This window comes from Rutidosis leptorrhynchoides, chromosome 10 (genome assembly GCF_046630445.1).
Source record: "Rutidosis leptorrhynchoides isolate AG116_Rl617_1_P2 chromosome 10, CSIRO_AGI_Rlap_v1, whole genome shotgun sequence".
Lineage (NCBI taxonomy): Eukaryota > Viridiplantae > Streptophyta > Magnoliopsida > Asterales > Asteraceae > Rutidosis > Rutidosis leptorrhynchoides.
In genome coordinates, this window is record NC_092342.1 from 18853571 (window position 1) to 18877812 (window position 24242).

General features: G+C 35.1%; 1 protein-coding gene across 1 annotated transcript; it reads left to right on the plus strand.

The window, feature by feature from the left end:
* Positions 1-15464: 15464 nt before the first annotated feature.
* LOC139871892 (uncharacterized) lies at positions 15465-23726 on the plus strand. The gene is made up of 18 exons (XM_071859644.1): positions 15465-15567; positions 16339-16521; positions 16924-17062; positions 17238-17389; positions 17815-17898; positions 17985-18047; positions 18190-18321; positions 18413-18583; positions 19124-19243; positions 19993-20042; positions 20824-20986; positions 21124-21261; positions 21697-21819; positions 21896-21994; positions 22399-22488; positions 22575-22659; positions 22843-22976; positions 23322-23726. Exons 2-18 carry the CDS (start codon positions 16408-16410, stop codon positions 23457-23459), a joined length of 1995 nt encoding a protein of 664 aa, XP_071715745.1. The 5' UTR covers positions 15465-15567; positions 16339-16407; the 3' UTR covers positions 23460-23726.
* Positions 23727-24242: the final 516 nt, after the last annotated feature.

The following is a 24242-nucleotide window of genomic DNA, read 5'->3' on the forward strand; positions in this document are numbered from 1 at the left end:
TTTACTAGGACTACTTCCCATCCTTGGTCTTGTGCAACATAACCGTTATGGCCGTTGATAAGACAGCGTGTTGTAACGTCATCAAAGGGACGAGGGTTACGTAATGTCCAACAGTCCCGTAATAATCTAAAAACCTCATTTCTTACCCCAATTACCGACTCCGTCACTTGTGGAAATGTTTTGTTTAATAGTTGTAGCCCGATGTTCTTGTTCTCACTTTGGTGAGAAGCGAACATTACTAATCCGTAAGCATAACATGCTTCTTTATGTTGCATGTTAGCAGCTTTTTCTAAATCACGAAGTCCAATATTCGGATATATTGAGTCAAAATAATTTCTTAACCCGTTGCGTAAAATAGCATTTGGGTTCCCCGCAATATATGCGTCAAAGTAAACACATCGTAACTTATGGGTTTCCCAATGTGATATCCCCCATCTTTCAAACGAAAGTCTCTTATAAACCAAGACATTCTTGGAACGTTCTTCGAATGTCTTACAAACTGATCTCGCCTTAAATAGTTGTGCCGAAGAATTCTGGCCGACTCTAGACAAGATTTCATCAATCATGTCTCCGGGTAGGTCTCTTAAAATATTGGGTTGTCTATCCATTTTGTGTTTTTAAACTGTAAAATAGACAAGAGTTAGATTCATAAAAAAAAAAATACTTATTAATACAAGCAATTTTTACATATATCATAAAGCATAAGAACACTATATTCCATATATTACACCACACGAATACAACTATCTTATTCCGACTCGCTCGTTTCTTCTTCTTCGGTTTTGGTTCGTTTTGCCAAGTTTCTAGGGATATATGATGTTCCTCTAATACGAGCCGTCGTTGTCTACATTGGTTTAGAAAAACCTGGTGGTTTAGAGGTTTCCGGGTCATTGTTACAACTTAAGGACTTCGGGGGTTGACGATACATATAAAGTTCATCGGGGTTGGAATTAGATTTCTCTATTTTTATGCCCTTTCCCTTATTATTTTCTTTTGCCTTTTTAAATTCAGTTGGGGTAATTTCTATAACATCATCGGAATTCTCGTCGGAATCCGATTCATCGGAGAATTGGTAATCCTCCCAATATTTTGCTTCCTTGGCGGAAACACCATTGACCATAATTAACTTTGGTCGGTTGGTTGAGGATTTTCTTTTACTTAACCGTTTTATTATTTCCCCCACCGGTTCTATTTCTTCATCCGGTTCCGATTCTTCTTCCGGTTCCGATTCTTCTTCCGGTTCCGACTCTTCTTCCGGTTCCTCTTCGGGAACTTGTGAATCAGTCCACAAATTATTCCAATTTACATTTGACTCTTCATTATTATTAGGTGAGTCAATGGGACTTGTTCTAGAGGTAGACATCTATCACATAATATCAAACGCGTTAAGAGATTAATATATCACATAATATTCACATGTTAAAAATATATAGTTTCCAACAAAATTTGTTAAGCAATCATTTTTCAAGTAAACACGGTCGAAGTCCAGACTCACTAATGCATCCTAACAAACTGGATAAGACACACTAATGCAAATTTTCTGGTTCTCTAAGACCAACGCTCGGATACCAACTGAAATGTCCCGTTCTTATTGATTAAAAACGTTCCATATTAATTGATTTCGTTGCGAGGTTTTGACCTCTATATGAGACGTTTTTCAAAGACTGCATTCATTTTTAAACAAACCATAACCTTTATTTCATCAATAAAGGTTTAAAAAGCTTTACGTAGATTATCAAATAATGATAATCTAAAATATCCAGTTTACACACGACCATTACATAATGGTTTACAATACAAATATGTTACAACAAAATAAGTTTCTTGAATGCGGTTTTTACATAATATCATACAAGCATGGACTCCAAATCTTGTCCTTACTTAAGTATGCGACAGCGGAAGCTCTTAATAATCACCTGAGAATAAACATGCTTAAAACGTCAACAAAAATGTTGGTGAGTTATAGGTTTAACCTATATATATCAAATCGTAACAATAGACCACAAGATTTCATATTTCAATACACATCCCATACATAGAGATAAAAATCATTCATATGGTGAACACCTGGTAACCGACAATAACAAGATGCATATATAAGAATATCCCCATCATTCCGGGACACCCTTCGGATATGATATAAATTTCGAAGTACTAAAGCATCCGGTACTTTGGATGGGGTTTGTTAGGCCCAATAGATCTATCTTTAGGATTCGCGTCAATTAGGGTGTCTGTTCCCTAATTCTTAGATTACCAGACTTAATAAAAAGGGGCATATTCGATTTCGATAATTCAACCATAGAATGTAGTTTCACGTACTTGTGTCTATTTTGTAAATCATTTATAAAACCTGCATGTATTCTCATCCCAAAAATATTAGATTTTAAAAGTGGGACTATAACTCACTTTCACAGATTTTTACTTCGTCGGGAAGTAAGACTTGGCCACTGGTTGATTCACGAACCTATAACAATATATACATATATATCAAAGTATGTTCAAAATATATTTACAACACTTTTAATATATTTTGATGTTTTAAGTTTATTAAGTCAGCTGTCCTCGTTAGTAACCTACAACTAGTTGTCCACAGTTAGATGTACAGAAATAAATCGATAAATATTATCTTGAATCAATCCACGACCCAGTGTATACGTATCTCAGTATTGATCACAACTCAAACTATATATATTTTGGAATCAACCTCAACCCTGTATAGCTAACTCCAACATTCACATATAGAGTGTCTATGGTTGTTCCGAAATATATATAGATGTGTCGACATGATAGGTCGAAACATTGTATACGTGTCTATGGTATCTCAAGATTACATAATATATAATACAAGTTGATTAAGTTATGGTTGGAATAGATTTGTTACCAATTTTCACGTAGCTAAAATGAGAAAAATTATCCAATCTTGTTTTACCCATAACTTCTTCATTTTAAATCCGTTTTGAGTGAATCAAATTGCTATGGTTTCATATTGAACTCTATTTTATGAATCTAAACAAAAAAAGTATAGGTTTCTAGTCGGAAAAATAAGTTACAAGTCGTTTTTGTAAAGGTAGTCATTTCAGTCGAAAGAACGACGTCTAGATGACCATTTTAGAAAACATACTTCCACTTTGAGTTTAACCATAATTTTTGGATATAGTTTCATGTTCATAATAAAAATCATTTTCTCAGAATAACAACTTTTAAATTAAAGTTTATCATAGTTTTTAATTAACTAACCCAAAACAGCCCGCGGTGTTACTACGACGGCGTAAATCCGGTTTTACGGTGTTTTTCGTGTTTCCAGGTTTTAAATCATTAAGTTAGCATATCATATAGATATAGAACATGTGTTTAGTTGATTTTAAAAGTCAAGTTAGAAGGATTAACTTTTGTTTGCGAACAAGTTTAGAATTAACTAAACTATGTTCTAGTGATTACAAGTTTAAACCTTCGAATAAGATAGCTTAATATGTATGAATCGAATGATGTTATGAACATCATTACTACCTTAAGTTCCTTGGATGAACCTACTGGAAAAGAGAAAAATGGATCTAGCTTCAATGGATCCTTGGATGGCTCAAAGTTCTTGAAGCAAAATCATGACACGAAAACAAGTTCAAGTAAGATCATCACTTGAAATAAGATTGTTATAGTTATAGAAATTGAACCAAAGTTTGAATATGATTATTACCTTGTATTAGAATGATAACCTACTGTAAGAAACAAAGATTTCTTGAGGTTGGATGATCACCTTACAAGATTGGAAGTGAGCTAGCAAACTTGAAAGTATTCTTGATTTTATGAAACTAGAACTTTTGGAATTTATGAAGAACACTTAGAACTTGAAGATAGAACTTGAGAGAGTTCAATTAGATGAAGAAAATTGAAGAATGAAAGTGTTTGTAGGTGTTTTTGGTCGTTGGTGTATGGATTAGATATAAAGGATATGTAATTTTGTTTTCATGTAAATAAGTCATGAATGATTACTCATATTTTTGTAATCTTATGAGATATTTCATGCTAGTTGCCAAATGATGGTTCCCACATGTGTTAGGTGACTCACATGGGCTGCTAAGAGCTGATCATTGGAGTGTATATACCAATAGTACATACATCTAAAAGCTGTGTATTGTACGAGTACGAATACGGGTGCATACGAGTAGAATTGTTGATGAAACTGAACGAGAATGTAATTGTAAGCATTTTTGTTAAGTAGAAGTATTTTGATAAGTGTATTTAAGTCTTTCAAAAGTGTATAAATACATATTAAAACACTACATGTATATACATTTTAACTGAGTCGTTAAGTCATCGTTAGTCGTTACATGTAAGTGTTGTTTTGAAACCTTTAGGTTAACGATCTTGTTAAATGTTGTTAACCCAATGTTTATAATATCAAAAGAGATTTTAAATTATTATATTATCATGATATTATGATGTACGAATATCTCTTAATATGATATATATACATTAAATGTCGTTACAACGATAAACGTTACATATATGTCTCGTTTCAAAATCATTAAGTTAGTAGTCTTGTTTTTACATATGTAGTTTATTGTTAATATAATTAATGATATGTTTACTTATCATAATATCATGTTAACTATATATATAACCATATATATGTCATCATATAGTTTTTTTTACAAGTTTTAACGTTCGTGAATCACCGGTCAACTTGGGTGGTCAATTGTCTATATGAAACCTATTTCAATTAATCAAGTCTTAACAAGTTTGATTGCTTAACATGTTGGAAACATTTAATCATGTAAACATCAATCTCAATTAATATATATAAACATGGAAAAGTTCGGGTCACTACAACTGCGATGCTTCGAGGAATGGTTTTGGCTGTGTGTTGATGCAAAGAACGAAGGTTATTGCCTATGCATCTCGTCAACTGAAGGTCCACGAGCGAAACTACACTACTCATGATCTTGAACTTGGAGCCGTCGTCTTCGCATTGAAGCAGTGGAGACACTATCTTTATGGAACAAAGAGTACTATCTTTACCGATCACAAGAGTCTCCAACACATCTTCGATCAGAAGCAACTAAACATGAGATAGCGTCGATAGATTGAGACGCTAAACGACTACGATTGTGAACTTCGCTACCATCCGGGCAAGGCCAATATTGTAGCCGATGCTCTGAGCCAGAAGGAGAGGACGGTACCTCTTCGCGTTCGGGCTCTGAACACCACCATCCATTCGAATCTTCACAGTCAGATTCAAGTAGCCCAAGAAGAGGTTCTCAAGGAGGAGAACATATCTCGTGAATACCTGAACATTCTCGTCTCTAAATTCGAGGTTAAGGAGTCTGGACTCCGATGTTATGCCGGAAGAATTTGGGTACCTCGTTATGGAGACCTACGGAACCTTATACTTGATGAAGCCCACAAGTCGAGATATTCGATTCATCCAGGAGCTGGCAAAATGTACCACGATCTTAAGGAACAGTATTGGTAGCCAAATCTTAAGAAGGATGTTGCAACTTATGTTGGAAGGTGTTTGACTTGTTCGAAGGTTAAAGCTGAACATCAGAGGCCATCTGGATTACTTCAACAACCAGAAATCCCACAATGGAAATGGGAAGCAATTACAATGGATTTCATCATGAAGCTACCAAAGACGGTGGGCGGATACGATACAATCTGGGTTATCATTGACCGTCTTACCAAATCTGCTCATTTTCTAGCAATGAAAGAAACAGATACAATGGAGAGACTTGCTCAACTGTACATCAAAGAGGTGGTATCTCATCATGGTGTGCCCTTATCAATCATCTCAGATCGCGATCCCCGTTTTGCTTCCAGATTCTGGCGTTCTTTGCAAGAAGCCTTGGGAACTCGTCTTGACATGAGCACCGCGTATCACCCCCAGACCGACAGTCAGAGCGAACGAACGATTCAGACTTTAGAGGATATGTTACGTGCCTGTGTTATTGACTTCGGAAAGTCTTGGGAAAGGCATCTGCAGCTGGCCGAATTCTCTTACAACAACAGTTATCATTTAAGTATTAAAGTCGCACCTTTTGAAGCGTTGTATGGCCGCAAGTGCCGTTCTCCTATTTGTTGGGCCGAGTTAGGCGAAGTGCAAATCACCGGACCCGAGATAGTCCATGAAACGACGGAGAAGATTTCTCAGATTCAGGCGAGACTTAAGACTGCCCGTGATCGCTAAAAGAGTTATGCTGATCTTAAACGTAAAGACTTCGAATTTAACGTAGGTGACCGTGTGATGTTGAAGGTTGCACCTTGGAAAGGTGTAATTCATTTTGGGAAACGCGAAAAGTTGAACCCGCGATACATCGGACCCTTTGAAATTTTGGAACGTATCAGACCGGTTGCTTACCGTTTGGATCTTCCGACTCAGTTGAGTGCCGTTCATCCTACCTTTCATGTATCAAATTTGAAGAAATGTCTTGCTCCACCGGAACTTATCATACCATTGGAAGAACTTATCATTGATGACCAACTCCACTTCGTGGAAGAACCTATTGAAATTATGGACCGTGAGGTCAAAACCTTGAAACGCAATAAGATTCCAATTGTCCGAGTTCGATGGAATGCCAAGCGTGGACCTGAGTTTACCTGGGAACGAGACGATCAAATGATGCAGAAGTATCCTCACCTTTTCCCGACTCCAACACCTGCCTCAGCTTAAATTTTGGGACGAAATTTCCAATAACAGGTGGGTAATGTAACGACCCGACTTTTTCGACTTGCTTTTATGCCTTTTATTTTAGCGAAACTGCGTATTTGTGCGTACTGTGTTACTTTATTACTCCGGAACCTTGGCACACGTGTTTTATATTCATATTTACTTTAAAACGTGCCTTGGTGTATGTAGAATGTTTAACTTGTCCATTGGATGCTTTATAACCGTTAGTGTTATTTACCGTTACGATTAAAACGCGGACTGCGCGCACGTTTGAGTTTTGTCAGAACCGGAACTTTTAGACTGCGAAATATTAATTATTATTTTCTAATAATAATTACCTGGGCCTTTGGATGCTTAATTTTATTTATTTAATTGCTAAAGCCCAATAGTTAGCCTTTTTGGACTTTTTACCTTGTTGGGCTCAAGCCCACCCTACTCTAGCTAGTGACCTAATTAAATAGCCCAAGTTTATTTACTAATGGTCCATAATATTAAATAAATAATAAATAAATTAATTAATGAGTCATACTAGCATAATGGATAAGGATTATCAACTTTGTTACATAAGATTCTAGCAAAAGGACATACTTTAGACACCATTAGCCAAAAAGCAAGATTTTGTCCCCCCTCCCCCTCTAAAATTCGTCCACCACCACCACCATATGGCTTGCCACCTCATCAATCCATGTGATATCCATTTGCTTATAAATACTAGCCTTAAGCCCCTCATTCCAACACTTGATCATTTTGGCATTTCACACACTTATTCTTTCTTTCGTTCCTAGCTTGTAAGTTCTCTCTTTTCTCCCTCTTTTCTTATTAATTTCGTGGCTATCATCATCATCAAATGGAAGATCAAGTTCCTTCTAGCTTTGATCTTACTTATATCTTGTTGATTCAAGCATGAATCTTTCAAGAACAATAAAGATTCAAGCTTTTTAGCTTGAATCTTCATAACTTTTGTAGATCTACTTCTTTTATACTTTAATCTTTCTATTTTATGATAAAGATTCAAACTTTTGTTTGTAATCTTCATGCATCTTCAAGATCCAAGCTTTATGCTTTAAGATCTTCAAGAACACTTAAAGGTTCAAGCTTTCTAGCTTTGTAACCTTGTGACTTGTGTGAAATGGATCCAAGCTCTCTAGCTTAGGGTTCCATCACCTCTTTTGACTTAGATTGTGTTCATACTTGTTAAATTGATGTAAAGTTTGTAACTTTAGTTGTTATTGTGACTTGTATTAGTGTTAAGACTAAGGATATGATGTAACCTTGGTTCATCATCCATCTAAGACTCATGAATGAGTTGTATTCTTACTTGGTCTTAACATATTGTGTATTGATGGTGAATCTTGGTCAAAAGTGATGCTAAACCATCAACGAGTTGTACACTTGAAGCTACAAGCATCAAGGATGAGAACCGTGATGAGCATCGAGCACCAAGAACCCCACCGGAGCACTTGTCCACTGATTTTTGTATCTTATCAGACCACCTGGGCTACTGGAAAGTTTATTTTCAGTTAGTTCGGTTCGAGTAGATGATTTTACGTTTAGGCCTCGTCTTAATACGAGTTATGGTTTAGGAGTTATGGCCCTCCGAGAGTTACTACACCCTATTAACGTTGTGCTGAAATTTCTGACCTACTCGCACTTAAACCATCGCCACGGTCAAACGAAGACGATTTAGGTTCTGAAAATTGGTCAGATGTTAGGGGACTCATATACGGAGCCATAGCCACTGACCATGCATCTTTTCGATTTACGTAGAGGTCTTAGAAGCTGACCGAAGTCAGCCCATTGTTTCGATCTCTATTTTTGTCAAACTTACTTAGCTTTTATGATGATGAATGATGATGATGATGACACTTAAACTTATTTTATGCACTATTAGAATTTATAAAGACAACCTACTGACCTAGTAACTTTTGATTTAGGTTGACGACCTTTCGGACCGACTTACTACTTGCGTACTTTCATTACCGACTTTACCGCTTTTATCACGGTGAGTTATAGCATCCCTTTTTACTACTTTTACTATTTTTGGGACTGAGAATACATGTGCTTTTTACGTTTTACATACTAGGCACGAGTACTTAAACTTTGTATGTATGTGGGTTATATAACGGCATAAACATTCCCTTTAGCACGGTAACGTTTAGTCATTAGTTTTTGAACCGGTGAACGCGAATCTTAGATATGGATCCATAGGGTTTGACATCCCCACTCGGGCTAGTCGCGCTAGTATTTAACGGGTGTTTAATACTTCGTGAACATACGCACTCGCCAAGTGTACTTTCAGGGGGTTATAAACGTTAAGTTTAGTTACCGGGTGCCCACGGTTATGCATATACTTTTCATACTGTTTTGATACGCTGTTGCAGCACTGAAATCTCGTGGCCTATCTTACGTTACTATTACAACTTAAACTATAGCTCACCAACATTCGTGTTGACTTTTTAAGCGTGTATTTCTCAGGTGCCTAGAGGTTTATTGCTTCCGCTGTTACACTTGCTGTCATGCTGTTATTGAATTGCTGTTATGGACCTACTGAACTAGTTATCCGCTGCATTACTAGAGATGTCTCAAATTATGAAACTTATGATTTGTATTCGTAAACTTATGTTATTTCGGAACAATGGTTTGTAATAAGTCTTATGACATGTTATCTTTGTAAAACGTTATCTTTTTAATGAATGCAAATCGGTTTTCAAACAGCATATAGTGTTTGACCTTGTGATGATCCTATTGTTTATGATCCGTACACGATGGTTTTGTACGGGGCGTCACAATATTCTTATATATGCATCTTGTTAATGTCGGTTACCAGGTGTTCACCATATGAATGATTTTTATCTCTATGTATGGGATGTGTATTGAAATATGAAATCTTGTGGTCTATTGTTACGATTTGATATATATATAGGTTAAACCTATAACTCACCAACATTTTTGTTGATGTTTAAAGCATGTTTATTCTCAGGTGAATACTAAGAGCTTCCGCTATTGCATACTAAAATAAGGACAAGATTTGGAGTCCATGTTTGTATGATATTGTGTAAAAACTGCATTCAAGAAACATATGTCGATGTAATATATTTCTATTGTAAACCATTATGTAGTGGTCATGTGTAAATAGTATATTTTAGATTATCATTATTTGATAATCTACGTAATGCTTTTAAAACCTTTATTGATAAAATAAAGGTTATGGTTGCTTTAAAAATGAATGCAGTCTTTGAAAAATGTCTCATATAGAGGTCAAAACCTCGTAACGAAATCAATTAATATGGAATGTTTATAATCAATATGAACGGGACATTTCATTATATCAGTAGTATATGTATCAAATTCGTGATTCATCATAAACTATCTAACGACAAAATTAAAGCATACAAGCATGCATAAACATATATACTCGAGCACTAGACATGGATACACTATTAATATATAAAAGATAAGATGTGAATGCTCACGTATCAATATTGTGATTCAATATTGTAGGAAAGTACGTAGACGCAACGAAGATGATAAACACTAGATTGATCTCACAAGCATACCCCCGAATCATACCCATAACCTCCATATCTATAACCCATAATTTCGTTAGTTTTATCACGTTCATAAAATCCGTTTTGAAAATAAAGTACTCATGACCTCGTCGTAGTATTTTAGGTATATAATAATAATAATAATACTACTAATATTAATATCATAAGATTAATAATAATCTTTAATATTAAAGATTAATAATATTAATAATAATTAAAATAAATAAATAAGATAAGTAATACGGAGTAATATGTTATATAGAGAGATTGAGTGAATGAGAAAACAGAAATCGATCGAGCTTTATAGGAACTCCTGGCCAGCCATCCCATGCGATCGCATGGGTCTGTAGGCTAATGGCCATACGATCGCATGGCCTTTTTTCCAACTCATGATCTCTTGTTTTCTAGTTTGTCGACATGATTTTTCACTGTAGCAAATAGTGTTTACTGTAGCAAATAGTGTTTTACTGTAGCAAATAATATTTAATGTAGCAAAGTCATTTTTTACTGTAGCAAATAGTGTTTTACTGTAGCAAAGTCGTTGTTACTGTAGTAAATAGTGTTTTACAGTAGCAAGTCGTTTTACTGTAGCAAATAGTGATTTTCGAAAACACTGTAGCTTTTCGGGCACTGTAGCAATTCAAAAATACTGTAGTAAATTAGTGTTTAATTGTTCATCTTAAACGTTTTAGTTAACTTATCTAAATATCAATCGAATCAATAAACGAATGTTACTATCGTTTACTAAATAATTTAAAATTATATATATGTATATATCTTTATTTAATATACATAAATCAGTTTTTAAATACACATTGCAAGTTATTTATGAATAATTAATATTACAACTTATTGTATATATATATATCTATTTACAAATAGATGTTCGTGAATCGTCGGTCAATAGTCAAAGGTTAACTGAATATATAACATTAGTTCAAAAAGTTTGAGAGTCAATATTACAGACTTTGCTTATCGTGTCGAAAACATATAAAGATTAAGTTTAAATTTGGTCGGAAATTTTCGGGTTGTCACAGTACCTACCCGTTAAAGAAATTTCGTCCCGAAATTTGATTGGGATGGTCATGACTGACAATAAGTATGTTTTCATGATGCATACGAGCTGAAAATTAGAGTTTTATCATCATTGAGTAATATGGATAAAACAAATTGTTTATGCGAAGTGTACGAGTGAAGTTATCACAAAAGAGTGAAATGAGAAAAAGTAAGTTTCGTCATATCTTTTGACGTAGATGGGTTGATTTCCGGAGTTCAAGAGATTTGGAGAAAATCTTTGTAATAAGATTTGATTCTTCGGTAATTACGGAAATTATGATCCTCTTCGATTTAATGCCATGATCTGTCTCCATTGGAAAGAATATCTTATTACGTTTCCAACGATATTTGATTCATCGAAAACGGAGTTACGGTCGAAAAGTTATGGTCAAAACAAGTTGCTGAAACCTGTTTTGCTCGGCTGCCAGTATCTGTAGGTTGGAGCGACGCTCCAATTGTCCCTGATGCATTTTTCAGCCTTTTTAAAGGGTTTAAATGAGAGGTATTATAGTCCTTTCGCATATGGACGGTTCGGGGACCTCGAAACTGATCCAAAACCTTATCCTAACTCATTTTCACATCCACTAAACACTCTCATCCATTCTTAGAGAGAGAGAGAGATAGAGATTTCTAGAGAGAAATTTGGGGTTTTGGAGAAGAAGAAGCTTGAATTGATCAAAAGCTCGAGTGTTAAAGTTGTTCACCTCGTTCCTAGCTACGTTTTGATTGTTGTGGTAAGTTCTAACTCCGAATTTCATTGTTTGATTTGATATTCAAAGTTAGGGTTTGAACTTAAATTGTTGAGAAACCCATTTAAACTCATGAAGTGAGTTTAGTGCTGCTAGTAATCGGGTTTTATTGATGCTGTTGGTGGGTTTTGGGTTGGTTGATGATTTAGCCATGATTAGGGCTTTAATTTAAGTATAATCACTATGATTAGTGATTATGTTGTTGAAAGAACCCAAATGAGTGTTGTTGGAAACTTATTTTTGAATTGGGTCAAAATAAGAGTTGTAAGTTGATTTTGGTGAAGACAAGTGTTTAAAACTTGTGGTTTAGTTAAGTTGGCGTTGTTGGAACCATTTTCACTAGTGTTAGTAGTTATGGAAGCGTTGGAACCATTTTTGGGTGTTTTGGTTGACTAATTTTGAAATGGGTCAAAATTAGGGTTTATGTGTCAATTTGGGCAAGGTAGGTGTTTAACACTTATGATTTGGTTTAATTGGTGTATTTAGGTATTTCGAGAACGCGGGAATTGGTCTCGTTATTTTTGTACCTTCAGGCATCGTTAAAAGTGCAAAAAGGTGTAAATTGCACTTTATGGCAATTTGGGCGGGTCGTAAGTCCAAATGGGGGATTGGTTGATCAAACCTTTTGTAAAATGTATTATTGGAACATAATCACAATTTGATTGTGATTATGAGAAGTTCGGGTGAGTTTTGACTTAGTCAAAGTTAGTGCATGTGTAAATGGTCGAAATTGCACTTATGGTGATTTGAGTATAAGCTTAGGTGTAAAGCTTATTTGTTGTGAATCTCTTAGGTGATTTACTTTTGGACGATTAGGAGCTCAAGCGGGATTGGCTCTTCAAGTAATCGAGGTGAGTGGAATAAGTATGCATGTATGTATATAATGTATTTATTTGTGTGTCGTGAAATGTGGGGTAGTCGCGGTGTTAAGAAACCACATAATACGAAATGAGTGGGTTAGTCGCGGTGTTAAGACACCACTCAGGAAATTAATGAAATGTGGGGTAGTCGCAGTGTTAAGACACCACATAATACGTAACGAGTGTGTTAGTCGCGGTGTTAAGACACCACATAATACGTAACGAGTGGGTTAGTCGCGGTGTTAAGACACCACTTCGGGATTTAATGACATATGGGTTAGTCGCGGTGTTAAGACACCACTTTGTCATAGAGGGTGGGTTAGTCACGGTGTTAAGACACCACCCGAGGGTTAGTGCTACGCGGTGTTAAGTACACTAACGGATGTTATGAACTCCGATGGTCTCTTGCGAGCACCATTCCCTTGTACGATTGGTTAACCATGGTTATGTGTTGTAGTGTAGCATAGTATATTGTTCGAGTTATATGCTATTGTTTGTGCTAGCTTGCGGTATTGGAGATTTAGCGTTATACGTTGTGATGGTATGCTAATTGAATTGCTAGCGTGTATGAGGTAATTGTGTAAGTGATTGTAAGTAAGTAGGTTATATATGTATCTGTATAATTATTGCACTCACTAAGCTTTCATAGCTTACCCTCTCGTTGTTTACATTTTTATAGATTCGCTTGGAGGTGGTGGCTCGGGTAAGCGTGAGAACTAGTGGATTGCGTAGGTTGCTTTAGAAGACGTGCTTTTGGATTGATTAGGATTGGGTAGCGTATCCCCAATCACCATGCTCGGTCTTTATTTTGTGTTAAACTCATGTGGTCGAAAATTGTATTTAGTATGTAATTCGTAAAACGGGCCGATGTGGGCCCGGTGTCGTAAAACTTGTTTTATTATGAAAACGTGTTAGTTTTACTTACTTTAATGTGTTGTGAAAATCGTTTCGTCTAAAGTGTCGGAAAGCGGGAGATCTTTTCGCGTGGAAATGACATTTCGGACAGCAGGATATGGAGCGGTGCGCCCCATATTGGAGCGGCGCTCCATTTGGCCAAAAACCTGATTTTGTAAAAAATAAAAAATAAAAAAATTAAGTGTTTTTTCGATTAGATAACGGGTTGGGTCGTTACATGTTCATCGACACATTATCCCATCTTAGAATAACCCTCTTATTTCAAATACAATACCTATCATATAACCTCTGAATAGCTTTGAATCTCTTTTTTCTACACTACATTCTGAACGGAAATAAATTGTATATGAAGCACTAAGTAAAGTAAAAAAGCAATACAATAGGCATACAGACCAACCAATCGTATTTTTTTAATTTTAAATGAAAAGAGAACAGCGGGGAACGAAGGCAGTGGTTTGGCGGTTTGACTGATGGGATCCTAATTGATATGTGTCATCAAAAAATGGAACTGGTGACTCCCTTTATTGAGAGTCGTATTTTCATTTCTCATCGTAATGTCCGGTTTGTCTTGATTTTCAATCTATGAATATGAAAGAACATGGAATACTCATATTATTTTACAACTTTATATTTTTGTTCTTTTAAGTCAATTCACAAATGTTTTCAGCCATAGCTACTACACAAAACATTAACAAAAAGAATAAGCTTCAACTTCCAGTTTGAAAAATAAGCTCGAGTAGGGATGAAAAAAATTATTCGTCCCCGATAGAGAAAACCAAAACACGATATTTGGGCTAAGTACACGTCAGGTATGTGGGTCTTGAGTCGGGTATATGGATGTTTATAAATTTTTATACGGGTTCGTGTCCGAGGACAGTTTTAGATACAATCTGATTACCCGACTCGTATACTTGAAAATCTAGTTGCATCCCTATACCCCCACATTTAAATTTAAATACTAATTAATATACATAGATTATTTTATGATATATGTATCTCTATTTTAATGGGTAAAAAAAACTCGTGGAGAAACCCATTTACTCGATCGTTAGTAAATGGGGATCCGAATACCCATGAGAATCCTGTTTACCCGATAGCTACTAAGTAAATGGGGGACCCGACAGATATGAGTCCGGGTTTGACACAAATATTTTTAATCGGGTTTGAGTACGAGATTTTTTAGACCTGGCCAAAACCAAATCCTAAGATAGAGTTACAAGCTTCTAATTTTAGCTACAAGCTACAACTTTCATTTTAAGTTACCAATAACTCATCCAAACAAACTCTTACACTTTTAAAGTAATTTCCTACATAATTATGCAACATCGTTAAAGCTACTGGTGATAAAAAATAATGAATAATAGAACTGATAGTAAACTGATAGTTGATTTTGTATTGATGATATTTTTGATACTTGATTTCAACGATAGAACTGATATTTTTGATACTTGATACTTGATAAGTTTGGTTTGCTGTTCTGTTTCTAGCTCCTCGCTAGTTTTCTAATGTTATTTTGGCCGTTCAAAAAAAAAAAAACGATAGAACTTAAGCAATACGTTTACTTTTAGGTAATTTACATTTTTGTAAAAAAAAAATAGACTAAAGACGTGAAAGAACGACGGCGTTTATAAATCACGTGCTTGGCGCCGAAGGCGGTTTTGATTGTTGGTTTGTACGTTTTAGCCCTTTATATACACGCTAACTTTACCTGGCGCCCAAAAACCCTAAAATAAAAACACATTCCTCCAAATCCGAATCCAAATTCTAATTGAACGGTTCGTTACTGTGATTCAATACATTCTTTTAGATAATTTCATTGATTTAATCACTTAATCGCTTTCAATTTCATAGAAACCTAACAATCGTTGTCAATCATTATCATGTTGTGTGTATGCGTATAAACGTATACGTATACAATACGACTCTATTATTCAATTGGAAACTTAAATTTACGTATCATGATATGATTTTCGATTGTGATTAGTTAGTTTCAGTTGAACGATTAGTAGTATTGGATATGCTCGTTTCAGTTGAGCAATTATTGAATATAAGTAGAAAGTGTGTATCAGTTTGATTTATATATGTTATATAATTCTTTTTATGGATAATTATTCAAATGCAAAAGTTAACTCTTGCTAATGATATATGAATTCGAAGTTGTGGCTATATATCAGTTATCGAAAAAGAAGTGAATTTCTTGAATTCTAAGTTTTGAGCTAAATGCACAGTGGCCATGTTTGGTAATACAAAACAAACTTGAGTTTGACAAGGAATACATATACAATCATGTAATCCGGTCACTTATTGTGAGCTGTTCTTCTCTATTTTCACCTGTGAGCAAAGAATTATGTAACCTCTTTCATCCTCACGTAAATATATGTTACATACTTTATGGTATCAATAAACTATCCGTTGCAACAAAGTTTAATATGTGATCTATGTGTCCTTGAATTAACATCATGTACGTGCCTACCCGGTTATAATGTATAAAAATGCGTGGTATGTTATGTGAAGAAATGATGATTGAGCTTTTTGACGTTTTACAGTTTCAGCTCTTCCTGAGTAGTTGGATCTACATATCACCAAATCTTTCTGTTGATGTGGGGGATTAACACATGGACTTGAATGCTCCTCCTTCACCAGAGGAAGACAACTCAATACGTGTGGATACTTTAACGTATCAGTACGCTGGACAAGAGAGAGTGACAGGCTTTGAGACCATGGACCAAGTATTAGTCTTTATACTCCCTTTCGTTAAACATTTGCATATTCATACAATACGTGTCCTTATTATCTGTTACCTTGTTTCACTTTCCTTTTTGGTAGAAATAAGTAAAACATAACTCACCAGACATTACTGTTTTGGGGTTTTACACTGAGAAAATGATACAAGGATAAACTATTCATAGTTTTTTGTTGCTAGACAGCTATAATATATAAGGATTTTCGTTGGAATGCTCTTTATTTGCATATGCTTGACGCTTCGACATAATACATTTAGCGTATTTGTACACATCGAAGTTTGTTCAACCGTAGTTTAGTATGTGCACAAAGTTTAAATTTTAAGCTATGACGCTTCATGCTGAAACCAAGTATTTAGAGTTTTAATGGCTGATCTCAAGTGTTTTTAGCCCCAGGAAAGGAGAAATGGTGGATCTAAAAGAAGATATGTGGAAGTGGACCCTACACATATGTCCCAGCAGTCTAAGCGTAGTCATGGATTCCAGAGTGTAAGCAACGGATCTTATGACCGATATAGCCTTCCTCCCGGTAGGTCTTAGGTTTTTCATTTTATCAGATTTTTTTGTTCTGTGTTTTATTGTATTGTTCTTTTCTTGAATTAAAAGAAATTTTTCTCATGCTTTGTACACAAAATGGGTCCTTCTATAATTGTGATTATTGGAAGTATATAACGTAAAGACTGTAATGTGGTTTTGCCCTGTAGGTTGGTTGGACTGCCCTCCATATGGGGATGCGGTAAGCTTCATTATCCCATCAAAAGTCCCTCTTGGAGAGTCTTTCAATGACAAAATTACCCCTGATAAAAGATATTCCCCTCAACAAGTGATTCGTCAACAAAGACGTTTAGGGAGAGATGTAAGTACTGATTTTATTAACTGTATTAGACTACTATGGGTTTTCCTAGAGGTGGTAAACGGGCAGGTTTGGTAACCGATCAATTGGATGGTATTTTTTCACGGGTCTAATTTTTTCTTAAAAACATGTGTCGAAGTACAATTCTAAGGTTATACGAGTAATATGTCAATAATAGTTTTAGTGTTTGAAGAAAAAAGTTGGAGGAGATGTTATGCATTTATAATATGCTTCAGGCATCTGGGTGAGTTTTTGGTATTGACCCATTTTTTTGTAACTTGTTAGAGATAAAAGCCTAACCCAAATTGCCACTTATAGTTTTTTTATAGCATGCCAAGCCTATAGTTTCAAATTGACTCGTTTCATATTTTTAGTTGTTCTACTTAACTGTCTGTCATTTTACATAGTAACTTTATATGTTCTCTCAGATAGGTTTAGTAATAGATCTAACAAACACTAATCGGTACTATCAAGAGTCAGATTGGACGAGAGAAGGTATCAAATATGTTAAGGTAAGATTGTACGTATACTACATTTATTATGTTGTAATAATTGCCCATGATAATTTATAAACAAGTTCTTTAATTATTTAATGCAGATTAGGTGTGCAGGAAGGGATGCAGTGCCCGATAACGAGTCCGTAGAAAAATTTATTCTAGAGGTAGGCTTTTGTTGTATCAAATATTATTGTATATGCAGTCTAATGTTGGTGTTTAGGGTGTACACAATCAACATCACCATCCCAACATATATTATGGAAATGGAAATGAGCTGACTGTGATAATTGCATGAATATATATTAGGTTGATCGTTTCAGCTCCCGATATGCTCATTTAAATAAGTATATCCTGGTCCATTGTACACATGGCCATAATCGGACGGGGTATATGATTGTTCATTTTCTTATACGGACAGAATCAGTTTCCGTCAAAGAGGTAGGTGATTTGATAATTCACAGACCTTTTTTATTGTTTAAATCCCTAACAAAATAAAGTTTGTAATTATATATATTTGGGATTCATGCAGGCGATAGATAGATTTTATGAAGCACGTCCTCCGGGAATTTACAAACAAGATTATATTGAGGATCTATACAATACTTTTGGTGAACAAATGCCTACAACCTTTGTTTGCCCGCGAACTCCAGAATGGAAGAAGACACCTGATCATGATGATGATGTCACTGCGGGTTTGCAGGTATGTAATCGAGGTTGTGTTAGGTTTGAAGATTGTTTATCATCAGATTTTATTATGTGTGCAAATTTTAGCTGGAAAAGAATTCCTTTTGAACTTACTATGGATAAAGTTCGTTATTGGTATCTTAGTGATGGAATGACCTGGATATTTGTTTATATCAATCAATCTAAGTTTAATTTGGTTAATTCAGGTTATATTATATTTGTAACATGAAATGAATAAATTAGCTATAAAAGGAAATGGGTCAAATGGGCTGAACAGGTCAAAAAGTTGCCCAACATGTATTTATAATGCTTAAAACTGAGTTATTCATCTTATTAAAAAGTTAGATTTTCAGAATTAATAAATTACTGTATTCATTGCTGACTCACTAGTTATTATTCATGATAAAGGTTTTAAAATATATGGATAAAAGGGTTTTAGGTCGACCCAGCCCAACTTGACTCTTACAAGTACCAGAATTACTTGCTTTAACTAGCCCAACTTGACCCAGCCCAACATGAAATAAAGGTTCTAATTCTCCAGTTGTATGATTTGCAGGACAATGATGTGCAAGCAAGTGAGATGACAAATGATGATATATTAGGAGATGTTGTGCCCCATAATCAGATAGAGTCAATGAGGCAGTTCTGCTATCAAGTTCTTAAGCCGAGGGTACGGGTAGGTAGCTTTGCACAACATTTCATTCAACACATGGTAGTCATATGTGTTTATCTTTGATAGTAATGTTTGGGTACTAATTATAGAGTATATGGGATTGTGATATGTCATCTGTATTTCGTTTGGCTCTCTACAGTTTTATATCCGCAATATAAACAATCCAAATGGTATTTCACTTTGTAACTTGTTAATTTTATCATGAGTTAGTATTGGTGGAAATGTCGATAATGAGTGATTGATAAGTCGATTTGGGGTGCGTTAATCTCAAACGAGTGGAACTTGGTCCCTCAAAGTCTATTTTTAATGTAATTACTGGCTTCTTAATTGTCTTATTCTAGCCTAGGTTATCATTTAATTATATCTTGTAAGAAAAAGTGCACCAGAAATGTTTGCAGGTCAACCCAGACCAACCCTGTCAACCATTTTGGCCATTAACTAAGGATGACCTCTTTCAACCGAACTTGTGTTGATGCGTTACCAAACCCGTGCAACCTGGCCATATTCCCTTCTCTGTTAGTCAGTAATAAAATGAAATGCGTCTTTCGAATCCAAATATGAAACTTTTTAAAACTGATCAAGACGATTGGATTGGGATTGTTGTTATAGAATCCAATCAAGAGAGAATCTTATATACCCCCTGCAGTAAGAAATATTAGATATAGAGACATTGGCTTCTTGCATGGTTTGTTTGTAATTATTTATTTATCACTGAGTAAATGACTTTTACTTTTCTTTTGGTTCATCTTTAGGGACGAGGAAAACCACAATTCCCTGGATCACACCCTGTTTCTCTTAACAGGTATTGTTTAGTTTAACTCCTATCATCTTATGCTCCTCTTTGAATATTGCATGATGCTTGTATTTATCTGGTTTGGTTTAATTTGTGTCCATGGCTTTTCAATTTGTGTGTATGTTGATTTAAAGTTCATTTCACATAGGAGTATGCTTTTAAAGGGTCAGGATTATATTGTTACAACCTCTAAATGTGACATATATTCATTAATGTTCATTGCTACGATTAGATTTAGTGAACTTGATGGCCTGAGTAATTGGTAAGAATAGGAGTTTTTGGTGTGGGCCAAAACAGACGGGTTTGGGTTAACCTCACACTTTTTGTCACAAGTTAAATTTTTTTTAACAACAATTAATGTACATATTAACTTTAACAATAGCATTGTCATAGTAATTTAAAATTTTCAATATTACTATCTATACGGTTTATACTACACATTGAGTTACCGTTGACCCACATTGACCTTATGACCTGTACTCATATCGTTTGATATTTGAATTCCTTCTATTGAAATATAAGATAACTCAATTTGCCACCTCTAAAAACTTGATTATTTTTGTATAAGGTTCTGCAGTCATTTTGTACAAGTATTTATGTTGGTAAAACTTCGTATATATACTCTAGGAGGTTTACGAAGACACGTGGTTTGGTTAAAGGGAATGTAGTTTCCCGTCAGTGCATGATCTAGATTTGTAACTGATATTCAACTTTCGAGATACACCTATACAGTATATGTAGATTAATGTTCTTTTTGAAGGTCATTATACTTTTGATTGTCCTTATCCAGGGACAAGTTACAACTCTTGAGGCAGAAGTATTATTATGCCACATGGAAAGCTGATGGAACACGATATATGATGTTAATTACGTGGAATGGGTGTTATTTGATTGATAGAAATTTCAACTTTCGAAGTGTTCAGTTGCGGTTTCCATGTGGAAACATTAATGAGGTAGTATGTTCCATCTATCCCATATTAGATGTAACAATAATTAAGCTTCTTGAAAGGATCACAATTGGCACCTCTAGCTTCTGTTTCATGTGCTTTTTGTCGAAGAACTTGTCTGAATATATATATTTTTTTGTTAGGGTGCAGCCGGAAATACTCATAACTACACCTTACTTGATGGAGAAATGATAATTGATACTGACCCGAGCACCCACAGGCAGGAAAGAAGATATCTTATTTATGATTTGATAGCAATCAACAAAACATCACTTGTAGAGGTAAATCCCTTTTTCTCTTCTGTATTTCATTTTGGCTCCATTTTGATTTATGTGGAAAAGGGTCTCTAGTATATGATCCTCAATTATGTCAGAGTATGCCATGTTTTGAATTATGCTATGTTTGTCTCTAGTCTGATATTATATCACACCTTCAATATAATTTCTGTTAAAATCGATTTAGGAGGTTGTATGCACTAAAAGTTACAACTTTCGACATGTTTCCTGTTCAACCAATTTGAATCGTTTTCTTTCAGTCTATGTTTGTGATTTGGGCCATTTGATTTGAGAGAAATAAAACGTGACCCAAATTCGCTCATAATACATGTAGGGTATTATTCAAGGTATATTATCTGATTGTCAATGGTGTGTTCTTCATGCTGTTAATATTAAATTTTTTGTGTTTCCTTTGATAAAATATAAATTTCCACCTTTCAGCGTCCTTTTAGTGACAGATGGATGATACTTGAGAATCAAGTTATCAAACCTCGGAACAAAGAACGAGAAGTTTTGTTCAAGACTAGAAATCCGTACTATCGATATGACTTAGAACCATTTAGGGTACGCATCATGGTCTGAATATATGTTTTTTTTCTATTGTGTTTATGATTCGTTTCTAATCGTACATACGTTTTAGGTGCGAAGGAAAGACTTTTACCTACTCTCTGCTGTACCTAAGCTTTTAAAGGAGTTCATTCCACGTCTTTCACATGAATCCGATGGTCTCATATTCCAGGTGCGTTTCCTTAAGGTGGCAAAATGAGCGGGTCGTGTGGGTTTGTAACTGGTCAAAACAGGTTCTGGTTTTTTCATATAAAAGTATGTCACTGGTTGAAACTGGTGCCCGTAAACACTTTTTCGTTTGCATTTACTGAACTTGAAGTTCTATATTGATCTAACATAACAGTTTGAGGTTTTATACATTTTTAAACACTCTGAACGACTTTCGACGGGCTTAACCTGTTCTCTTTCAATTTTATCTTTCCAAGGTTACACATGTCCCCTTACCATTTTTTTGTTTCATTCATGCGTGGTTGGGCTGTTATTGCCACGGCCCATTTCACTCTCTTCAAAAGTTTTATATTCCTAGAAAATGTAAAACACTTGATTTTTATTTGATGGGGCTGTATTTTTTGTTAGGGCTGGGAGGATGAATATGTGCCTCACACACATGAAGGTCTCTTGAAGTGGAAGTATCCTGAAATGAACTCGGTTGATTTTCGCTTTGAGGTTGTAGAAACACATAATTAATTTATATGCCATAATTTTCTTATACTAGTCTTTCCCGTTATGTAAACAAGCATATTCTTTAACAGGTGGGAAACAATAATTGTCATATTCTTTGGTTGAATGAGCGTGGGAGACCCAAGAAAATGGATGACTGTCGCGTTGTATTTCGAAGTATGTCTTCAGTTGTTTATATTTTTATATTAGTACCCGTAAATGTTTGAATTTTATCATTCAAAGTCTTTTTGTATCTTATTTAACTTCGTTTACCCTCGCGGGGTTTTTTAATTGTGAATTAGAAAACAACAATCATTTCTTGTTCTTTCTATTTACATCACTGGCCTTTATGTGTTGCAGATCCTTCAATAGATATATATTCATTATCTGGGAAGATTATTGAGTGTTCATTTGATCCCGAGGAAAATGTTTGGGTATATATGCGGATGCGGCCCGACAAATCGAATCCAAATGAATTCATAACCTTCAAAAAGGTATATGTAATCTCATTTACAAACTTTTAGGGTGCGGTTGTTTTTGTATGGGTCGGGTTCACCGTTGTAATAAATATTTATGGTTTCAAATTTGATTATGGAAACAGTAATAGTTCTATTATAATCTATCATCTAAAGAAATTTGTTGTGTAGTTTCTGATTTGCAAAATTACACTTTGGTCTATTTTCAATTCTTGTGACCTGTAAGGTAAAAACCTAACCCAAACGAACCATTCATACGTAAATGGGTTGAAATTACCATCTCTACAGAAACCATGTTTTAGAGGACTAGACAGTACACTACAATCTTCTTTATGACCGACTTTTATTACTTAAACTCTGCAGGTTAAGAGGAGTATCAAGGATAACATCACAGAAGAGGTTGTATTAAACGAAATACAAGATATCATACGTCTTCCTATGTATGTTGACAGAATAAAAAACGATTGCAAAACCTTCGAGAAAAACGGTCGACGGAAGTAATAAATTTTCAGGCACCAACACTGAATAATCAATCTACCCTTGACGGGTAATAAAATTTTGGTATACGGTACTTCATATGAGTATTAGTACAAGATGTATTGACAATTGACAAAGAACATTATAAGGGCGGGTCGCATGATTTTAACATTTGTCCGCTCTGGATCGAAACAATGCAGATATATTGTTTGTACTATATATAACCAGAAATAGGATAAGGGAGCCTGGAACAATACTTTTCCATTTTTTGGATAATGGTTTGGTCACAGTTCATACTAATTTACCTATCTGTATGATAAAATTTAGGTTGTTCAAGTTGTATGCCTAAACAGAGTCAAAGCTGGTACTAATAAGAAGAAACGTAACAGATTTTAGGCAACACTACTAAAGTCAAAGCTGGTACAAATTGTATGCCTAAACAGAGTCGAACAAAATCCAAGAATTGACGTAGCCAGATCAAATTGAATAAGATTGTTCTCTTGTTGGTATCCTCAGATAAGTGATAGCAATCGAAGTCCTAGGGTTCGTTGCACCATCGTTAACAAATCCAAGACACTATACATTATAGTTACTTGCACCATAGAGTTTGGTCATGTGATCATCCAAATGATAATCTCGTTTTGCAATATTAGCTTGATAGATGGGACCGACGAACGACGGTCCCACGCGTGTGCTTCGCACATTCGCAGTACTAAAGCATATGTCCAAAGGGTTTACATTATGAGACCCTGGCTATGTTTTTGGCTGAGGCCTCATTGACGAAGGCCGTATGGGACCTCCTCGGTG